This window comes from Dasypus novemcinctus, chromosome X (genome assembly GCF_030445035.2).
Source record: "Dasypus novemcinctus isolate mDasNov1 chromosome X, mDasNov1.1.hap2, whole genome shotgun sequence".
Taxonomy (NCBI): Eukaryota; Metazoa; Chordata; class Mammalia; order Cingulata; family Dasypodidae; genus Dasypus; species Dasypus novemcinctus.
The window spans coordinates 135,498,458-135,519,702 of NC_080704.1; the positions used below are offsets into that span (position 1 = coordinate 135,498,458).

Genomic DNA, 21,245 nt, shown 5'->3' on the forward strand with positions numbered 1-21,245 from the left:
AAATGAAGGAAAAACTGGTGAATTAATATTAGAATTGCCTCCTACTTCTCTATCTAGCACTCCAAACATTCATAGGGTGCCTATATCAAAGAGGAACAGATTAAGATGAACTTCAAGGCATGTTCTGTACTCAAAGCAATATCAGTCTTTATACATATATCCTTTTTTAGAACTGATGAAGAAAATCCAAACATGGGGATACTTAGTTCTTCAAATAACTTAATCTGCATACCAGATGGATCTTAGGGGGAAAAAACATACACACTTTTCCACACATTTACTTTAAAAAATGCGAGCATGGCAAAACAGATGCTTTTGCCTCCCAAAGGATATTTAGATCTCGCTCAAGTAGTCTTGCGGTACAATTTAATTTCAGATTTCTAAAATTATGGAACTGTCTAGATTAAACATTAAATTGGAGAAGAAGGCACTTCTTATATATTAGAGCAACTGAACAGTTTAAGAACTAATTTTAGCTATTAAGTGATACCCAGCCTCCAATTCCACAGATATGTGGATGGGGGGTGGTCAACAAGGGAAACTAACTCCAAAGATCTACCTCAATTGGATAGACAATGATTCACTGACTCCTTTGACAAATAATTTGACTCTCTGCTATATAAAAGGATCAGTGTACAGTATATATACTTTTTCTTCAGCCAATAAAACACTGTTATTTAAGCTTCAGTGAACAAAAACTGTGGCATTTTTCTTTCAGATCATGTTGGTGAGTATAAAAACAAATTTCCTTAAAACAATGCATTTATCTACATTTTACACATTTTCCCTTATTACATTTATCATTTCTGCCATTACATTAGGCCACCCATCATCTCCAAAAAAGCTAACAAAGACACAATGAATACAGAACATGAATTTGGTAACTTGGCATTTCCTCCTTAAATTACACAGTAGTCTATAAAAACAGTTCTAATACTTGAAGTTCTAAAACTAATTCAGAAAAAACTACTATAATTACTGTAAAAGTAAAGTTGAATATTGGTTACCAGAGTCATTAAAGAACTGAACGTACAATCTATTCCTTGTTCATCTATAACATATAGAAAGGATAAAGATTTAGGATTAACTGAACAAGAACAGCTCCTGTGAACTAGTTCTTTTATGTGCTGTGTCAGGCACAGCCCTCCCATCCTACCCCTACTCCCACAAACCCTGCATCAAAATTTATTTTAAAAAGGAACAACTAAGAGCAAAACAAGACACTTTTTGCAATGAGGCTACTCTTAGCTCACAAAAGTAGGGTCATAGCAACCTTACATAAGTAAAACAGCAAAATGTCTGATGTTTACTCTATTAACTATTGGGATTTTGAGCATTTCTGGTGGATTTTTCAGCAGAAATTACTCAACAAAATAAACCATTCCCTGATGACTCAGGCATTCACTATGAACATCCATGATTATACTCTGCAATATCACAATGTTGTTTGGTTTTTTCCTCCATCTCTTTCTTTTCCTTTAAATCAATCTGTCATTTCCTCTGCTGCTAATGCATCTCTTTCTAATATCACTCCTCCCTTCATACACACCCCTTCTAATTTGCAACCCTTTTAATTTACTGCAAACTGGAAACTAAGATTGGTAGGAATTCTATGTTAAAAAAGAGTTAAAAAGGCTCTGAAAGAGGATGATGAATTAATTAGGGGCTTCAGGGCAACAGCTTTGTGACACCTAAAGTTTTCTATCTTTAGATAACTTCCCCATCCCTTCCAGTTTAAGGCTACATTTTGAAAGGGTGATGTTGTGATAGAGCTACCTTCAAATGAGTGACTATGTTTATCTGAACAGATAATCTGGGCATGGGTTAAAGCAGATATTCCAATAGCTGCAAGTTTTTCTGAACCTGAAAAATATTTTGGTGAATGACTTCCTTCCCTCATTTGCAGATCATGTACTTACATAAGGCATGTCCCAAACACTATTATATGTGAAATATAGTTTGATCCTGATAACATTACTAAGATAGGAACCCGCATCACTGTCCCCATATTACAGAAAAGGAAATGTAGGCTCAGAGTTTCAGTAATTTGCCCACAAACAGTGAGTAAGTGACAAGGGATCCTCCTGAGTTCTCATTCGAGTTGCGTCTCACACTAATGTTTTCTATTGTTACCTTTGCTTTCCTCCAAAGGACTCGCCTCTTGTGAGAGAAGACTCTACTCTGATTATTTTGGGCTTGTCCTTATTTCCTTCTAAGATCCATCAGATGTGCTCAGGAATCTTGCTCATTTTATCTGGCAGAACCCCAAACCTTCTGATTTTATTATGTCAAGGGTTGTCAGTAAATTAAAAATTCAAAAAATGAATGGTCCCAACTTGCCTCCAAAAGTTAACAAATGTCACCAGTAAGGATGTTTCTCATAAGCAGACACTGAAGAATACAGTCCAACAGTTACCTAACAGCTCATTTTGTGTCATTGCAGTGTGAGAAATCACCTCCTCAAGACATTCATTAACCTTTCATTTCCTCCATAAATAATCAGTCAGAAATGTAGCTCATATTTTAAACTAATCCAAAACAGCTCACTTGCACTTTCTCACTCTCTCTCCAACTATTAGAATTTAAAATGACATGAGGGTTTCCAATGCCAGCATATTTAAATTTATGTTTCCACTCCTCTGAGCCAGCTTAAATGTTGTCTCCTTCATTAAGTCTTCCCTATCCATTCCAGGCCTTAGACAGCTCTATTTCCTCTTCTCTAAGAGCCCAAAGCAATGATTGGCATTTGGATTTTAGGCACATATTAGGAAACCATGCAATGTACTGGCAAGAGTATGAGTTCTAGAAACAGATAGACCCAAGTCCTAACTGAAGCTTTACCTATACCTAGGTGTGTGGCCTTGGACAAATTATTTAAACTCTCTTTGGCTGAGATTCCTCATCTATGAAAGGAGACTAATGATACTTAATCTATTAAGCTGTCTGGGGATTATATAATATAAAGCCTCTTGGCATATACTAGGCACTCATTTAAGGGCAGTTGTTATGATGATAATGATGATGATGGTCTTTTACATAGAGTTTCAGTTTGATGTATATGTGATTTGATGTCTGCCCAACTTGCTTTTAAACCTTTTGACAGCTGTGTCCAGAAGGGGATTTATGATAAATTTTACTTTTTTTATGTCTTCCCAACTTGTTTTTAAACCCTTTGACAGCTATGTCCAGAAGGGGATTTATGATAAATTTTGCTTGATAACCTCTTCCTTGAACAACTCTTTCTAAGGCCTCATTCCAAATACTGTATTTGTAATTTTTAAAATTATTTTTCTTTAAAAGGGCTCCCAAAATTATATTAGCTTCAGGTGTATATAAAACCTGGTTCTATGTCTGGTTATATCTTTAACTTCTCCCTTTCTCTGTTTCTATTCTCTTATCCAGCATAATGCTTTTCACATGTTGGTACTTAATAAAAGTATATTTTATTAAATCTTCAATTAACTAGAATTTTTGTTATACTTAGCTTCTAAGAAAAGAGACAAATAACAAGGAAATAAACTTATATCAGGTATTTAGTCAAAACCTTCTAATTTCCAACTGATACCCTGGGGTTGGAAAATAATATGCACAATCAATTATATATGTTGAGATAATGAAAAGGCACTTTGTAAACTATAAGATTTAGTATTAATACAGTGCTACTCATGAAAATTATTATGTGAATGATGACCTTAAGTCAGGATTTCTCGACTTCGGCGTTATGGGCATTTTGAACCGGATAATTCTTTGTCATGGGCACTGTCCTGTGCATTGTACGATGTTTAGCAGAATCCCTGGCCTCTATCTGCCAAATGCCAGTAATACTTCTGCCAGGTGTGATAACGAAAAATGTTTCCAGATGTTGCCAAATGTCCCCTGGGGTTAGGGTAAGGATTGTTCCCATTTGATATGTATTACTTCAAGGCATTGTAACCAGCACCTAAAGCCATACAGATCCTTGCAAGATTTTCACATTAAGGCAAGAAAAGGAAGTCAACCTTGGTTAACCTGAAAATCCCTTTAACCCCATTCATTTAGTGTTCTATTCCCTAAGCAATCCAGATAACAATAAGAGTACTGTACATTCTATTTTCTAATTTGTGTGAAAAGTTCAGATCATTTTCCATCTGAACAGCTAAACACAGAAATGCAGTTCATAGACAGGGACTCATCAGCCTCATTGCTTTTATCATCTGCTTTAAGTGACAATGATGTTACTAGTCCGGAAGTTTAGAGGGGTGTCCCCCTCTTGTTTTAATATTTTTAACTTTGATATTAGCAAATCTTCCTGTATTCTCTGCCTGAAAGTGAAATACAAGAAAATACAAGAAAAATTAACTGCAATTTTACTGCATATAAAAGATCTAACATTTTGATAGTCATATAAAAGTCGTTGTCCTAGACATATCACTATGCAATTGAAAATGCTCTTCTTGAATAAGCATTATTTTTTATTTCTTCTTTCTGCAGGTCGTGATCCTGGGTAAACATTCAAGAGGTTATCACTACATGCTTGCTAATCTGGTAAGAACAAGGAGAGTTTAAAGCTTCCTGGGCAATATATTCTATTTAGTTTGTATTGTCTGTAACCAACAAAAAAGGAAATACATGAAATACATAATGTGTTCTCTAGAAACTTGAAGAAATGAGTTTGGTAAATACCAACACCTGAATGCAAAAGCCTTGTTTTCAATTATACTGTCTTTGTTTCAGTTGGGAAGTTTATATTCTCTCCTCATTTAAAAAAACAGTTTGACTATGAGTCTTCATTTATTGTTCTTAAATTCACTTTGGATATGAAATGTAAAGCATTTTAATCAGGTTTGAAATGTAAACCAAGGTACGAGAGACAGGAAACTAATCCAAGTGTATGTGCACATCATTACTGGATTTGTTCTTCCAGAAGCAGATCACTACCAAATCTTTTCAAACCCAATGCCAGAAGTCAATTTCAATATGAGATATTTAGTGACTCTGGCAAAATGTGTAGCCACATTTCTACTTACATAAAACATAACTTGACTTTACCCTCCACACTTCTCATGTTTTTAAAATGATGTATGATATTCTAAAAGCTAGTATTTCCTTGAAGTTGGTTTGTAGCTCTTTCTTTTCTAATAGGACAACTGGTTTAGGAATTGACAAAATGATTTCTGAATCATGTCTCTGGCAGAAGTTCTAAATAATAGTATCTCCATTGAGTGAAAGAGAAATGTTAAATGATCACTAAGATACTAAGAATCTATTAAATTATTACATAACATGAATTCTAACCCCAATTTTGTTTCATTAGTTCAACAGAATCATAATCATTATAGAGCTCTTAAACCAAGAGATTAGCAACAAAGGCAAAAGATTATTCTAATATTCTTAGATTTCTTAAATCAAAAAAAATTATTTTAACAATGCTTATTTTAAATGAGAAAGGAAATGTTACTTACATCTCTTTCTTAGGAAGTATGCACATTCAAACACTTTATAAGATGAAGATTAGAGCTGCTGCTTTTAAATGTGTTATGTGTCTGCTCCAATAATTTGCCCAAGGTGGAAAACTTCAGTCCATTTTAAAGATGAATGAATGGTCTATTTTAGGAAGAGAAATCTCGATTCTTTTTTTCCCTACGATCTCTTTTTTTTTTTTTAATGTTACATTCAAAAGATATGAGGTTCCCATATACCCCCCACCCCCCTCATCCCAATCCTCCCACATCAACAACCTTTTTCATCACTCTGGAATATTCACTGCATTTGGTGAATATATTTTGAAGCACTATTGCACCACCTGGATAATAGTTTATATTATATTTTACACTCTCCTCCAGTCCATTCAGTGGGTAATGGCAGGATATATATATGGCAGGATATATCTGTTCCTGCAATATCATTTAGAACAATTCTAAGCCCTAAAAATGCCACCACATCACATCTTTTCTTCCCTCTCCCTGCTCTCAGCAACTACCATGGCCAGTTTCTCCACATCAATGCTACAATTTCTTCCACAGTAGTTCCATAGTAGAACATCAGTAAGTCCACTTTAACCCATATTTTATTCCTCGATCCTGTGGACCCTGGGATGGTGATGTCCATTCCACCTCTATTTCAAGAGGGGGCTTAGATTCCACATGGATGATGGATTCAAGTCTCCTGTTTGCAGTCATAGGCCCTCTCGGTTCCCTGGTGTGGTGGTTGACAATCTTCACCCCTCTGTTAGCTGGCCTGGGTAAGTCCAATGAACCAGAGATTAGGAGTTGCAAGTCTTCTGAGGCTCAGGGCCCGGAAGGCACATGGACAGTCCAGAGATTCAAGTCTCCTGAGTATACACCAACCCTAGCACCAACCACAGGTTCAGTAATAGTGACAGAAGAGGCATGTGTAGAAAGGTCACATCTGAGTCCAACTCCATCACACTCAGGAACACAAATTCCAAAGTAGGGCCAACTGACATGGCACTGAATTCCAGAGTCATTTGCCATGACCATAGAACCTGTGGGTTTCCGTAGCCCTCAGGAGAACCAGTACCTGGGGTTGTATCTACATTGGCTGTCTCTGGGACCCTGCTGAGGCATGCATAAGAGTGACCCCTCTGATGACCTCCCAACTCCTTTTTGAAGATTCTTAGCCATAAAACTCACTTAAATTCTTAATTTACACCTGAATACAGTTTGGATGTTAGGAACCATGTGGTAAAGGATGGTTGTTTTTTTTTTACCCACTGGAGGTTAGTTAGATCAGGGCTTGGCAGGAAACATGGATGTCACAGCAAACCACCTGAGGCAGTTATTGATGGCCTTTCACCATTCCTTCCTCACCAATATGTATTCACCCTTCCTTCCTTCCTTCCTTCCTTCCTTCCTTCCTTCCTTCCTTCCTTCCTTCCTTCCTTCCTTCCTTCCTTCCTTCCTTCCCTCCCTCCCTCCCTCCTTCCTTCCTTCCTTCCTTCCTTCCTCCTTTCTTTCTTCCTTCTTCCCTCTCCCTTTTCCTGCTCCTCTATATAAAGCTTTATATGTTTTAAGAAGCAGCAAGTTTGTAGTGTAGTGTTTTAAAATGCAGGAATGGGAAGGGATGTTGCTCAAGCCATTGGGCACCTCCATCCCTCAAGGGATGTCCTGGGTTCAGTTTCTAGTGCCTCCTAAAAAAGAAGACAAGCATACAATGAACAAACACAGTGAGCACAAATAACAAAGAGGAAGAAATAAACAAATAAATAAATAAATAACTTTTAAAAATGCAGGGTTCACATATCACTGATGGTACCTGCAATGATTTTAGATAGGACACATACAAACTTCTTAAAATTATAATAGCAATATATTTATTTAATATGTATTAGAAAAACATAAAGCTGGCATATCAAAAGCCTACTTTAAGGGTATTATTACTTCATACAAGGCTAAAGTAGAGATTTAACAGCAATATGTGAAATATTTTACATGATATGTAAACAATAGCATGGGAGATAAACAGATATGGCAAAATCATGAAAGTGAAATGTGGGTGACAGAAGTTTGGGAACTAACATTGGACTGTAGGGGTCAAGAAGTTTTGGTTGTCATACTGGCTTTGCCATTAGCTAGCTATAGGACCTTGGGTAAGTCACTTCACCTCTATGGACCTCAGATATCTTAATGTAAAACTCAGGTGGTGGGGAGGATTTGTTGATGTATTGATTGAGTCCTTTTGAATAAAATATTAAGACATAATTAGAAATGCAAAACATTTATTGGGAATAATACCTGTGAAAGGTAAAAGGGGGAGTGGACAGTAGTAAGCAGGGAGCATTTCAAACCACACAGTATTTTCTGTGAAGGAGGGAAAAGAAAGGAGGTTTGATAGGAAGGACTTCAGACTGTGGTTAGCTCTGAGAGTCTTGGCGGACACGATTGGGAGCTCTGGTTCAGAGCCATATATTATCCTGAAATGGAAAACCACTAAACTCCTGCCTTGCTCCGTGATTGGCTGCCAGCTATCCAGGAAGCTCATAGCTTCCACTAGAAAACTAAGACAGATCCTGAGGGTGCCTGGAGCTAGAGGTTGTCAGCTAACTGAACTCTCTGAGGCAGGTTTTGTCTCATGATATAATCTGAAAAGAGTACATCATGGCTGACTTAGTTGGCCTAAGATGACCAGATGATCTCCAAAACCTTTCCCATTCTAAAATTCTATTTGGGCCTCCTTACTTCTATTGACAATTATTAAGCTGATACTTGATTTCAACTTTGAGAGTCAAACCTGAAAGAAATGAAAATTTGTGGAATGATAAATCTGTAAAGAGAATCACTAAGACAAGGGTGGGGAAAAGAATGGTAAACTGACTGCCTAACACAGAACTCAGAACTATGAGATTTTGGAGTCTCCTATTACAAGAATAAATAGGGAAGTGGACTTGGCCCAGTGGTTAGGGCATCCATCTACCACATGCGAGGTCCGTGGTTCAAACCCCGGGCCTCCTTGACCCATGTGGAGCTGGCCCACGCGCAGTGCTGATGTGTGCAAGGAGTGCCATGCCACGCAGGGGTGTCTCCGCTTAGGGGAGCCCCACGTGCAAGTAGTGCACCCTGTAAGGAGAGCTGCCCAGTGCGAAAGAAAGTTCAGGCTGCCCAGGAATGGTGCCACACACATGGAGAACTGACACAACAAGATGACTCAACAAAAAGAGACACAGATTCCCATGCCACTGACAACAACAGAAGCGGACAAAGAAGAACACGCAGCAAATAGACATAGAGAACAGACAACAGGGTCAGGGGGAAGGGGAGAGAAATAAATAAATGAATCTTAAAAAAAAAACAAGAATAAATAGTCTGTTCCTTCAGATAGAAAACAATGTATTGTGTCAGTCTGAGTGATGAAAATAAGGACTCTGAGTTACCACACCTTCTCTTCCTTTACTGGCCTTCTTTTCATTTGAACTCAGCCACGTATTTCCATATATCCCTGTACTCTATATCAAACTGCATTTGGGCAATAGAAATAGAAATTGCTGCCCACCTCTGATGCCAATAAGGAGACAGATTATCCCAACAAGGTTTTCAGATTTTTTAAACATAGGAAAAAACTCAAACACCTCCCATCTCACACACACACAAACATGTGCACACGCATAGAGTAAATAAAAACTACTTAGAAGTCACTTGGATCATCAAGAAAAAGAGAAGTGGAGTTGAGAAGATGAACCATTTGGCCTTTCAGCTATGTGAAAGCTGAGGACAGATATACAGGGGAGCAAAGACCAGCCTGAGTCTTGGTGTCACAACTGCATAGAACCACTGCTTTATTCTACAAATACAGAGTCAAGAATACCTGCACTGCTTAATTAAGCTTCCTGGAATCTTCTTCACCATAGCCCAAAATGTCTCCATTCACTACTGAACTCCATCTATATGACAAAGACTTCCATGTGTTTTTATGTCGACCTAACTTAGTATAAACCTTAAAGTGAGAAAATTGGATATTCCATGGATGCTTCAATAAAGGGTACACATTTTAGAGTGGACAATGAGTTGCAGAAAATTCTAACTTGTTGAAAGCCCTAGAAGAAAAAAATCCCATCAGGAGCACAGGCCAGATATGTGATCTGGCCAGGCCAGAAATGGACTTAGGGCAGGTAAGTCTTTCCCAAATTCCTTATCAGTTGGTGATAGCATTTCTTTTTAGGGTTCGTTCCACAATTAATTTGTTGTTTTTGCTTCCAGGACTATGTCTAAGGAGGTGATGTTTCTCTACTCTAGTCCCAGAGGTAACCAGCTCCCTATGTATACACGTTGTCAGTCAAGCAGCCTCTCTTTCTCTCCTTGTAAAGTCCTGGATCAAGATCCTTTATACTACATTCCCAGGCACATTAAATGCCATGATTTAATTTTTTTCATATAAATCAATAATGGTAGCTCAGTCATCATGTATAGAACCATAGATAACATTATAAATAGATTCTTAAAAAGAAGGCAATGTGATGTAATAAAAAAAGCACTAAAAAAAATGAGCACTAGACCAGGAGCCAGAAGACGTGCTTGACTCTTAAGAATTGCTCTCATTAGTCTTGTGACAAACCAAACCTCCCTGAACCTGTTTCTTAATCTGTTCAGTGGTGAGTTAGTCCAAATCACTATTTCTTAAAGTATGCTATTTTGTGCACGAAATGATTTTATGTAGTACACAGCCAAACTTCTTTTTAAATTTATTTGTTTTGAATTTATATTAAATGTATACTAGAAAAAAAATAGCTATTCCATCAATTCTGTGGTTTTATAGATTCCATTTTTTAGTTATAAGGCAAAAGAAGATATTTAGGTTGAAATTGAATCAATGTAAAGAAAAATATTAGGTAAATTATATTTCAGGTGGCCCACCTTTACGGGGAAAAAAAAACTGTAAAGGTAGTATATTAATGACTGATGTTTGGAAAACACTCCTAGGTCACTTCCGGCTCTACATTTTTTCCATGATGAAAGATAGATTTGGTCCAAGGAAGGTCAGGGGTAAGAGTATAGGCAAAACAGCTGGGTAAATGCTAAGAACATAAACAGGATTGCAAAACAAGTACCCTGTCATTCTTGGTGACACAAAGTCCTAAGACAATCTGAAGCCTTAAAAATCACTCAAGGTAGGCAAAAGCCAAAAGGGGTATTAGTACCCTTAGCCAGCGTCTAAACAGAGCTGAGGATCTGAAAGATCAATCAAAATAGTCTCAGCAGTTGATGCAAGGTGAATTAGATCTGGGTTGAGATGACCCAACAACAGATATTCATACCCAGCCCTTCTTTAAAATGAGATTTAAAAAAAGAAAAGCAATTAATGTGCCCTAGGGAGAATGCGAGCCACAGCGGGGCTCATTCTGTGCTGCCCCAGTTAACCACTGCCTTAGAAGACCCGACAGTTTCCCTACCTGGGTTGAGACTGGTCCCAGAGTTGGGGACAGTGTTGAGCCTGCAAGTGAAAGTTGCCAGGGGTAGAGGACTGCAGGACCATGCAATCAATCAGGAGGTTGTGCTAGGGGAGAAGAGAAGGAAGCTTATGTATTGTAGAGTCCTCCCTGTTGTACTAGCTATTTCCCTTACAAATCTCATTCAATTTTTTCAGAGCTCTTATGAGGAGAGAATTCTTGTCCACCTCCCACTCTTAGCTTTTCACAGATCAGGAAATGGGCTCAGAAAGGATAAATGACTTGTCCAAAGTCTCATCACTAATCCATTGCCAAGTTAAATTTCCAATCCATATTGGTCATATTCGTGTTAGAGCACCTTGCTTTTCCCACTTTATCCACCCACACATTGCAGTGAGGCAGAAGGTCAGTCCCACAAACGTCACATAAGAGCATTTGCACAATGTGATTCAAAATAACTTCCAAGAATGGGTTTAGACAAATAAGACTTTATATTCAAATAGTTGGTTTTTATTCTTAAAAATCTACTACATGCTGATAATGTCAGACTATTTGGAAAGATTTGTTGCATTCTGTGGTTGTTCTTCTGAGAGATTTATTTTTAAATCTGTTCACTAAGGGGCAATTCTTAGGAAGTTGGATGTGTTTTTTTTTCTTTTGTGAATATTAAAAAGAAATAAACAGGAAAAAAAGAGCATTTGCAAAGAAACAAATGTAAATGAATAAAGTGCAAGCTGTAAATTTAAGAGGCTGAAGTGATTAAAGATAAAAGGGCTTAGAAACAAGGACAGCTTTGTGAACTTGCATCTGAAACCTGTCCAAAGAACCAACATTAAGTGCATCTTAACAGCACCAATTGCATCTCACTCTGTTCTCTACTGCCACCTTCCCTTTTTCTCTCTGTTTCTCTCATCTCTCTTACACTCTCTCACCTCCACTTCCTTTCTCTTGCTCTCTCTTCTCTCTTTCCCTCCCCATTCACCCTACTCACATTATTACTATGCCTGGAAATAATGATGGGGGGACGGTAGCAGAGGGCATCTAATTTTTCCAAAGTATCACTAAAAAAAAAAAAATTCTCATAAAATAGAACAGAAAGAAGCAGTCAGGAGTAACTTAGATTTGAGGAAGTAAACTCTGTGGTTTGCCAAATCTCTGAGCATACCTGAAATGGAGAAACGCCCGTTTCGTTTAGACAGAAAATAAGTTCAAATGAGTTTGAATCATGCTGTTTCACTTGCCAGTAATAACTGTTCCCTTCTGCTCCCCACCCCTTCCAGATCTTCTTGTTCTGTTCTCTGCTCTCTCTTCCTTTATACTTCCATTTTTAATGTTCTAAATTTTAAAAAATTCTAATGCTTAAAGCAACATGCTGTGATCAGTGACACCTCAGCAGAAGGCATGTAAACACAGAACTCACTGGGCAAGAGCCTGGTCTTACAGACAAGAAAGGTAGGCTTGGAGGGGAAAACTCCCCCTGGTCTCAAATGCAAGGGAATCCAGCCACCCTCCCCGGGGTATACAACCTCTCTAGTGGATCATATATTCATTTTCTCAAAATGGAGACAGGATATAGCAGAGCACCAACGGAATAAAGAGAGGAACTGGGCTGGGGTCCAATTTCTACCTTGCATTTAGAAAGCCACAGACATTTTTCAGTTTAAAGCAACCAATTTTGAGACTCCTGTTTTCTCTGTCTGAAAATGCCTCCATTATGGCCAACCATTCCCTTCTCTCTCTCTCTGCTGCCTGAAATTAACAAGAAAAGGTCACCTCCTACCCAAAGTTCTAGCAAGATAAATTGAGAGAATTCTGTTTTTGCTCCTTAGCCACCATCTCACGTCCTTTAAAACAGTGCCTCTCAAACTATCTGTGATAAAAGACTCCCCAAAGCCTACACAAACCAATAAAAATATAACAAAAATGAATTACTGGAAAATGTGGAATAAACAACACAAGATATATAAAATACAAGCCCAGTTTTTTAAAGTATTAAATTCAACAGAGATAACATTACCCTGTCAAATTACTATAAATGTTTATAAAAGCTTACTCTCAATTTTTGTTCTCATATCTTCTCAGACTGTTAAACAGTGGACCAGCACTTTGGACCTCACACACTTTGGGTAGCACTGCTTTAAAGATCTTTTCCCCTCTATACCACCTTTATGTATAATACCTTGTTCAGTGCACTCTAAGGAAGACAGAGGATGGTGTCCTTAAGAACTTTAAAATCATTTTGGACAGACAAAGCTTGCACAGCTTATAAGTACTATGGAGGTAGAAGAGTTGCTGAAACAAAGAGTGAAGAGAAGACAGACTACAGGGAGTCAATATTTTCTCTAGGGTAATCGGGGGTGGCCTCTCTATAAAGGTGACTTTGAAACAATCATTTGAAGGTTGAGAAGGAGCCAGGTACATGAAGAATCAGGAAAAGCACTCACAATGCATAGGAAACAGCACATGGCAAGGTCCTGAGGCAGAAAAAAACCTTGATACCTTCTCGGAACTGCCAGAAGGCAATTTTGGCTACGACAGCATGAGTGACTGGGCTCAAGTTATCTAAGGCCTTAATAAGCCGGGTTAAGCAGTTTTAGCTTTTTAAAACAGTAACAGAAAACCACTGAAGAGTTTCATACAGGAGAGCAGCATGATCTCATTAATGCTTTAAAAAGATCAGTAACAAATGGGTAAATCTTAAAGCATATAAATTATACCTCAATAAAGCTGTTAATTAAAAAAAAGATCAGTTGGCAATTTTCCCCACCAATAGCACTTACATCAAGTTGTAATTATTTGTATATTTATACAAATAACTCACTGGACTGAAGTCCCATGAGTGCAGGGACCAAGTTTGATTTGGCTCATCATTGTACCAATAGTTAGCACTTAGAAGATTTCAGTGCATGCTTACTGATTGAATTATAGAATAGAACAGTGTGGGAATAATAGAGGCAACCTGTAATCAAGTGCTAATTATTTGGTGTGATTTTCAACACTATACAATTCTGTACATTATATCCTACCAAGAGGATGGACTTTTGTAGAAAAAGGTATATGTATTTCATTAGCAACCTGATTACTTGAGTCACCACAATTACTTTGCATTTCCCTATCTAAGCATCGCCCAAATAAACAACTGAAATGCTATTAAAATCAGAGTCAAACTTCATCCAAATCTTCAGATAGGTAGTCGAACTTGGCAAACTTCCAGCCCTCTTTCTTCTGCTTTCATCTTGCCAATAGGCAAACCACCTTTCCCATTTTATATGCATAGTCTATCATAAACTCAATGAAAGTCACCCAACTTATCTTGTATCTTTTTTTATCTCTGTACAAAATGTGCTACATAAAGGGAAACTCCCCAGATCATCTTGAAAATAAGTGCTTTAAAAGTAAGATGTGTATATATTTATTTCCAACTCTCAGTAATGCACTACCAGAAGGACGCTGAATTGCAGCACATGTAAATCAATTGAGATAAATACCAAAGTTATTTGAATCTTTGGAAGACTGAGTTGTCTGGCTATTCTTTTTTAAAAAACTTTATATTTAAAGAAGTTTTGGATTACAGAAAAGTTACATCAAAAATATAGGAGATTCCAATATGCCCAATCCCCTCCCCCTCTCACATTTTCCGCTATTAATAACATCTTACATGAGTGTGTGCACATATTGCAGTTGATGAAAAATATTGAAGCATTGCTACTAAGCATGGTCTATAGTTTACATTATGGTTTACACTTGTACCATGCAATTTTATACGTTTTGGCAAAATGTATAATGGCCTGTATCTGTCTTTGCAATATGCATTGTGTAACAAAATCTGTATGAGCATTTTTACAAAGATTTCAGGGAGGTCAGAATCTTCCATTTCTCAAGAGCAGACAGAAGGGCATGCCCCACTCACAAATCACAATGAGAGAGGAAAAAATCTCCAAGAGCTAGGAAACTATCATCTTTACCCAGAGGTACTCATGGAATATGCATCTTCACACTCATTTACCTTTTCCTTCTCCTGCTAGAGATGATGCTGTATGGCCAATATTGTTGCATTAATTTTTATAGGATTTAGGGAGGGCAGGGGATCAAAATTCCCAAAATTGCAGAATTTGAAGTTAATCAAAGAAAAAAAAAGTTCATTAGGAACCACAAACTCCTAGTACCTCCCATCCTACCACTCTCTTTAGTCCTCTTTTCCCTTGGACTTAGTGGATGTATGATGGTCAGATATGTTGAATTAATGTCTTTAGAAAGGATTTAGGGAATATTTCCTCATTTCTCCATACTCAGAGACTGTGGTTGGGAAGTTCAAGAAAGGAAATCTAGTAAAAGTTTATGAGCAAGAATAATGATTTAAAATAAAGGAATAGGAGGAGCAGGAGAACCAGGAGCTAATCAACTTCTGCCTCATAGCCAGAGCCACTCTCCTTATAAAACCATTATTAGCCTACCTTTCATTCTCTTTTCCTCCAATTACTCAGATTATCACTTATGCCAAAGGTTTGGTGGTCAACACTGCTGCATTAGCGTCTTAGCTGAGGATTTGGGGAGAGTCAGACCTCAATTTTCAAAACGTCATTCCACTGCTACAATAGAATCTAACAATATATGAAAGAAAAGAGAACATACACTAAAGCAATAAAATATCCTTGTTCTTAGGGAATATACATGGATGTATTAAGTGGTAGGGGAACATGATGTATGCAAGCTACTCTAAAATGTTTAGAAAATAGAGGGAGGACAGAGGGAGGGAGGAAGGCAAGGAGACAAAATGATATAACAAAAGTGGTAAAATGTTAAAAGTTGGTAAATCTGGGTAAGGGATATATTGGCAGTCTCCATATTGTTTTTGTATTTTTGCAACTTTTTTCTAAGTTTGAAATTATTTCAAAATAAAATGTTAAGAAATAGAATAGAGTTGGAAAGTAGATGAAGAGGCAGCCACTTTTTTGCCCCTCAACCACCAAATCTCTTAAAATTTCATTCTTCCTACCATTGTTCTTCATCCTTTTATTTTATCTGTTTACCTATTTTATTTTTTTGGCCGTCTTTTGAGTTATATTAATTTTTTACAGAGGTTTTATTTTTTTAATATTTTATTCTCTTTTTTGAAAGATACATAGATCACTAAAAATGTTACATTAAATAATATGAGGTTCCCATATACCCCACTCCTCACCGCCTCACACTCCTCCCACATCAACAACCCCTTTCATCATTGTGGCACATTCATTTCATTTGTTGAATACATTTTGGAGCCCTGCTGCAATGCATGGATTATAGTTTACATTATAGTTTACACTGTTCCACATCCTTGCTAATATTTGGTGTTTTCTCCATTTTGGAGCTTAAATATACTAATAAACATGTAGTGGTATCTAATGGTTTTAATTTGCAGTTCTCTAATGACATGGTATTGAGATTTTTTATAAACATATTTGCCATCCATTTATCTTCTTTGATGAGGTGTCTGTTCAGATTTCTTCCCCATTTGGGAGTGGGTTGCTTGTTTTCTTAATTTTGAGCATTAAGTATTCTTTATATATTTTGGATACATACCCTTTTGGTTTTGCAAATATTTTCTGTCAGTCTAGTGGATTAGTTTTTCATTTTCCTAGCAATGTCTTTCACAGAGCAGAATTTTTCCATTTTAATTCAGTCTACCTTCTCAGTTTTTACTTTCATGGATCATACTTTTTATGTTCTATCTAAGAAGTCATCGTCAAACTTAAGGTCATCTAGATTTTCTCTTATGTTATTGTCCAGGAGTATCATAGTTTTGCATTTTACATTTACATCTGTGTATTAGTCAGCCAAAGGGGTGCTGATGTAAAATTCCAAGAACCTGTTGTCTTGTATAAAGGGTATTTATTTGGGATAGAAACCTACAGTTACCAAGCCATAATGAGTAATTTATTTCCCTCACCAAAGTCTGTTGCCACGTGTTGAAGCAAGATGGCTGCCGACATCAGGAAGTATTCAGCCTCTCTCTTCCTCTTAAGGCTCCATGATCCTAGCCTCTTCCAATATCAGCTGTAGGCTGGGATAAGTATCAAGCTCATTCCTCTCTGAGCTCAGCTTCTCTGGTCTCTCCACAGTGTCAACTGTAGACTATCAGGCTCTCTCTCTTCCCAGGACCTCCATCAAGTCTATAGAGCCATCTCTATTCCTCTATGTTCTTCTCCTGGGTGTTTACTTCCCGCGGTTCCAGCATAAAAAACTGGAACTAACCCCTCTGCCATGTCATTTTCTCTGTGAATCCCCACACACCAAGGTGGCCCAATCAATGTCTTAATCATTATTTAATCAAGTAAAAGTGAAACCTCTCAACCCAATACAATCTAATATGCCTGGAGGAACAGACCAGTCCACAAACATAATCAAATACCTATTTTTGGAATTCATAAATAATATCAAACTGCCACATCTATGATCCATTTATAGTTAGTTTTGTGAAAGGTGTAAGGTCTGTGTCTAGATTCATTTTTTTTTTTGCATGTGGATGTCCAGTTATTCCAGTATCATTTGTTGAAGAGACTTTCTCCATTTAATTGCCTTTGCTTCTTGTTCAAATATCAGTTGCCTATATTTGTGTGGATCTATTTCTGGGCTCTCTATGCTGTTCCATTTATCTATTTGTCTGTTCATTCACTAATACGACACTGTCTTGATTATTGTCGCTTTGTAGTAAGTTTTGGCAGATAGTGTCATTCTCAGATTTTGTTCTTCAATGTTGTGTAGGCTATTCTGGGCTTTTTGCCTCACTCCCCTTTATTAGTCCTCTTATTCTGTATATTTGGTGGTGAGCTCTGTTACAATAATGTCTTTGCTAAAGATGTCCAAAGAATCTGGCCTTAGTTTTCTGTAAGTATGGACTGTATTTATGCATTTATATGTAACACCCATAGAATCTAGCAATATGTGATGGAAAAGACAACATGCTTTGAACCATGTCAGAAAGGAACTAGGTGAACAAGGAGTCATTCATCTCTGCCCATTACTCAGCAATTCCATTCTAACTTCCTTAATTTCTACCAATGACCTTCCCAATTCATTTTCCCCTTTAATCTTCCAGTTACTCTGTGGTCTTTTGTGTTGCGTTATGCTGTTTTTTCAGTGATATCAGCAGAATTCCGACAGATATTCCCACTTGCAGCTCTATGAGTGGTCAGCTCAAGTAGTGAAACTTAGGAATAATTTATGGATAAATGAAATGGCTTAAAATGCTATGATAGGAACCAGCCAACTCTTGTCCTTATTACAAAATCAATCTCCTAATATTTCTTGCTATATACACCCCTGTTCTCCATTTCTTTCACTCTCTTTTATTGTGGATATTTGTTGTTTAAGTTTCTTTTATATTTTTTTTCTTTTCTTTTTTTTAATTTTACTTTTTAAGATACATAGATCACAAAAATATGTTACCTTAAAAAATATAGGGAGTTCCCATATACCCCACACCCCACCCCACCCCACTCCTCCCACATCAATAACCTCTTTCCTCACTGTGGCACATTTATTGCATTTGGTGAATACATTTTGGAGCACTGCTGCATTGCATGGATAATAGTTTGCATTGTAGTTTATACTCTCCCCCAGTACATTCAGTGGGCCATTGTAGGATGTACAATGTCTAGCATCTGTCCCTGCAATATCACCCAGGACAACTCCAAGTCCTGAAAATGCCCCAACATCACATCTCTTCTTCCCTCTCCCTACCCTCGGCAGCTACTGTGGCCACTTTCTCCACTTCAATGCTACAATTTCTTTTATTACTAGTCACAATAGTTTTAGAGTAGAATACCAGTATGTCCACTCCAATCCATATTCCATTCCTCCATCCTGTGGACCCTGGGATGGTGATGTCCACTCCACCTCTATATCGAGAGGGGGCTTAGATCTCACATGGTTGATGGATGTTATTAGTTTCTTTGCTGACACTCTCCAGAGACTGGAGTCTCTTTTTTGTGACTTGGAGACTGTATTTGCACCTATCAACAGGTGACTCTAATATATATAGTGGTAAAGACAAAATACCTTAAACTGTGTTAGAAGGCAGCAGGTTAACCATGAACCACCCAATTCCTGTCCCTAGCCAGCAACTGTCTCATAAGTCTTTATTTCTTCCAATGACTTTAACAATTTTATTTCCCCTTTTTGCAAATGGCTATTTGCTAGTCATCTCCATAGATTTAGTGTTTTTTCAGAGATTTAGCATAGTATCAACCTCAGTATACCCATTTGAGGTCACCATATCAAGAAAAGAAGTGTGGCAAGCATTATGAATAAGTAAAGTGGCTTAAAACAATATTAAAGTGTAAAACAGGACCCAACTAACACCTGTCTTTGAACCACAATATTTCTCCTTACTTAAATCTTCCTACCACTGACCCTTATGCTTTTATTTATTCCATTTTCCTTTCTGTATATTATACCCTTCCCTCTGCTGTGTTAGTTAAGTTTTGTGGTATACCTGGCCCACCTTTAGGCTTGTCAGTGTCATGACCATAAAAATCCATCAAAGAGGCTGATTGAAAATCACAGAGATGGTAGGGACCACCTTCTTTCAATCTAAGTCAAATTGCACCCTAGCCTAGGATCCAGCCCCAACTCTGGCAGGAAGGAAACTGGAGGGACCTGTGCCAGTCTCTATGAGCAACTGCAGGTGCTTTTGGCCCTCACAGTCTAGACTGATTGGCAAAACTATGGATATATCCCTGACCCCAATAGGATAGGAGGGTTTACCATGTTTCCTCAGCCTCTCCAGGCAACTTCAGGTGCTTTCAGCCCACACTAAGGAGAGTGTTGGGCACTCCTGTGGATCTCTCTCTGCCTTTGACAGCACAGAAGGGACAGTGCTCCCTCAACCTCTCAGGGCAACTGCAGGTACTTTTGGACTGCATGAACCAGATTGTTGGAGACAGCTCTGACTCAATCCCCACCCCTGACAGGGCAAGAGGTAGGATAGTGCACCCTCAGCCTCTGCAGGCAACTATAGTCACTTATGGCCTGCACAGACTAGATTAGTGGACAAACCTGTGGATACATCTCTGCCCCCAGTAGGATAGGAGGGGGACACTATTTCCTCAACCTCTCCAGGCAACTGCAGGCGATTTAGGCCAACACAGACTAGAGTACTGGGCACTCAGTGGTTCCATCCCTGACCCTGACAGAGTAGGAGGAGGGACATTGCTCCTTTACCTTCTTGGGACAACTGCAGCCAATTTTGGCCAGCACAAACTGGATTATTGTACACATCTGTGGATCCTTCCTTGCCTCTAACAGAGCAGGAGAAGGGACAATGCTCTCTCTCCCGCCTTGGAAAACAGCAGTCAATTTTGCCTGCACAGACTACATTGCTAAGCACAATGGAGGCTCCATTCCCACCCCTAGCAGAGGAGGAGCGGGGCTGGTGCCTCATCAGTCTACATGGGCGACTGCAGTCAGGTTTCACTTGCATGGCTAAGTTTGCATCTCAAACTTTGGCCTCCATCCCCACCCAGGCAGGGGCGAAAGGGGTGTGTGGAACTTCATCAGTCTCTCTAGGTAACTACAGTCTTGGCCTGGACAGCTTGGATTATTGCACACAGCTGCAGCTCTGTCCCTACCCCTGGCAAGGGAGAGAGGTGAGAGAAACTTCATCATTCCTGGGGTAACACAGGCAACTTCAGTCTCCACTGCTCACAGTAACAACCACATCCCTTGTTCCTATTCTGCAGCCAGCAAGGGAAAAGGGGCATGAAACAGATGAAGAAGAGCTGAAAAAATTCAGAATGGCTAAACACAAGCCACTATAAAGTTCCAAATTAAGTTGAACCAAGTAGCAAAGAGGGGCTGTAACACAGAGCAAATCAAATAAAAGCCCTAGACTAAAGAGAGAAAAGGTCCATAAATAAATGCATCTAGTAAATCAGATGCTGAGACACCAACAAAAATTATAATCCATACCAAGAAACAGGAATATAAGTCCAGTCAAAAAAACAAACTAAGCCTCCAGATGACTTAAAGGAGTTCAGACGACTAATCATAGATGTTCAAACAAATCTTAATAAATTCAATGAGATAGCTAAAGGGATTAAGGACATCATGGAGACACTGGTGAACACAAGGAAGAATGTGAAGTTATACACAGGAAAATAGCAGATGTTATGGGAATGAAAGTTATAATGAATGAAATTAAAAATACACTGGAAGCATTTAACAGCAGATTTGAAGAGGAGGAAGAAAAGATCTGCGAGCTTGAAGACAAGGCCTCTAAAAGTGAACATACAAAAGGACAGATAAACAAAAGAATGGAAACAAATTGAACAGGGTCTCAGGGATCTAAATGATGGCAAGAAACTTGCAAACATGTGCCATGGGT

General features: G+C 38.2%; 1 protein-coding gene across 25 annotated transcripts in view; it reads left to right on the plus strand.

Moving 5' to 3' along the window:
- The window catches only part of GRIA3 (glutamate ionotropic receptor AMPA type subunit 3), a 375,939-nt gene that overhangs the window by 209,858 nt on the left and 144,836 nt on the right, over positions 1–21,245 (plus strand). For all 25 annotated transcript variants that reach the window (XR_011647907.1, XR_011647905.1, XR_011647906.1 and 22 more), the window contains one exon: positions 4,471–4,524. Coding sequence is in view for 20 of the 25 variants with exons in the window: in XM_071213071.1 (XP_071069172.1) it covers positions 4,471–4,524 (54 nt within the window). In the remaining 5 variants the exon portion in view is untranslated. The remainder of the gene's footprint in view (positions 1–4,470; positions 4,525–21,245) is intronic.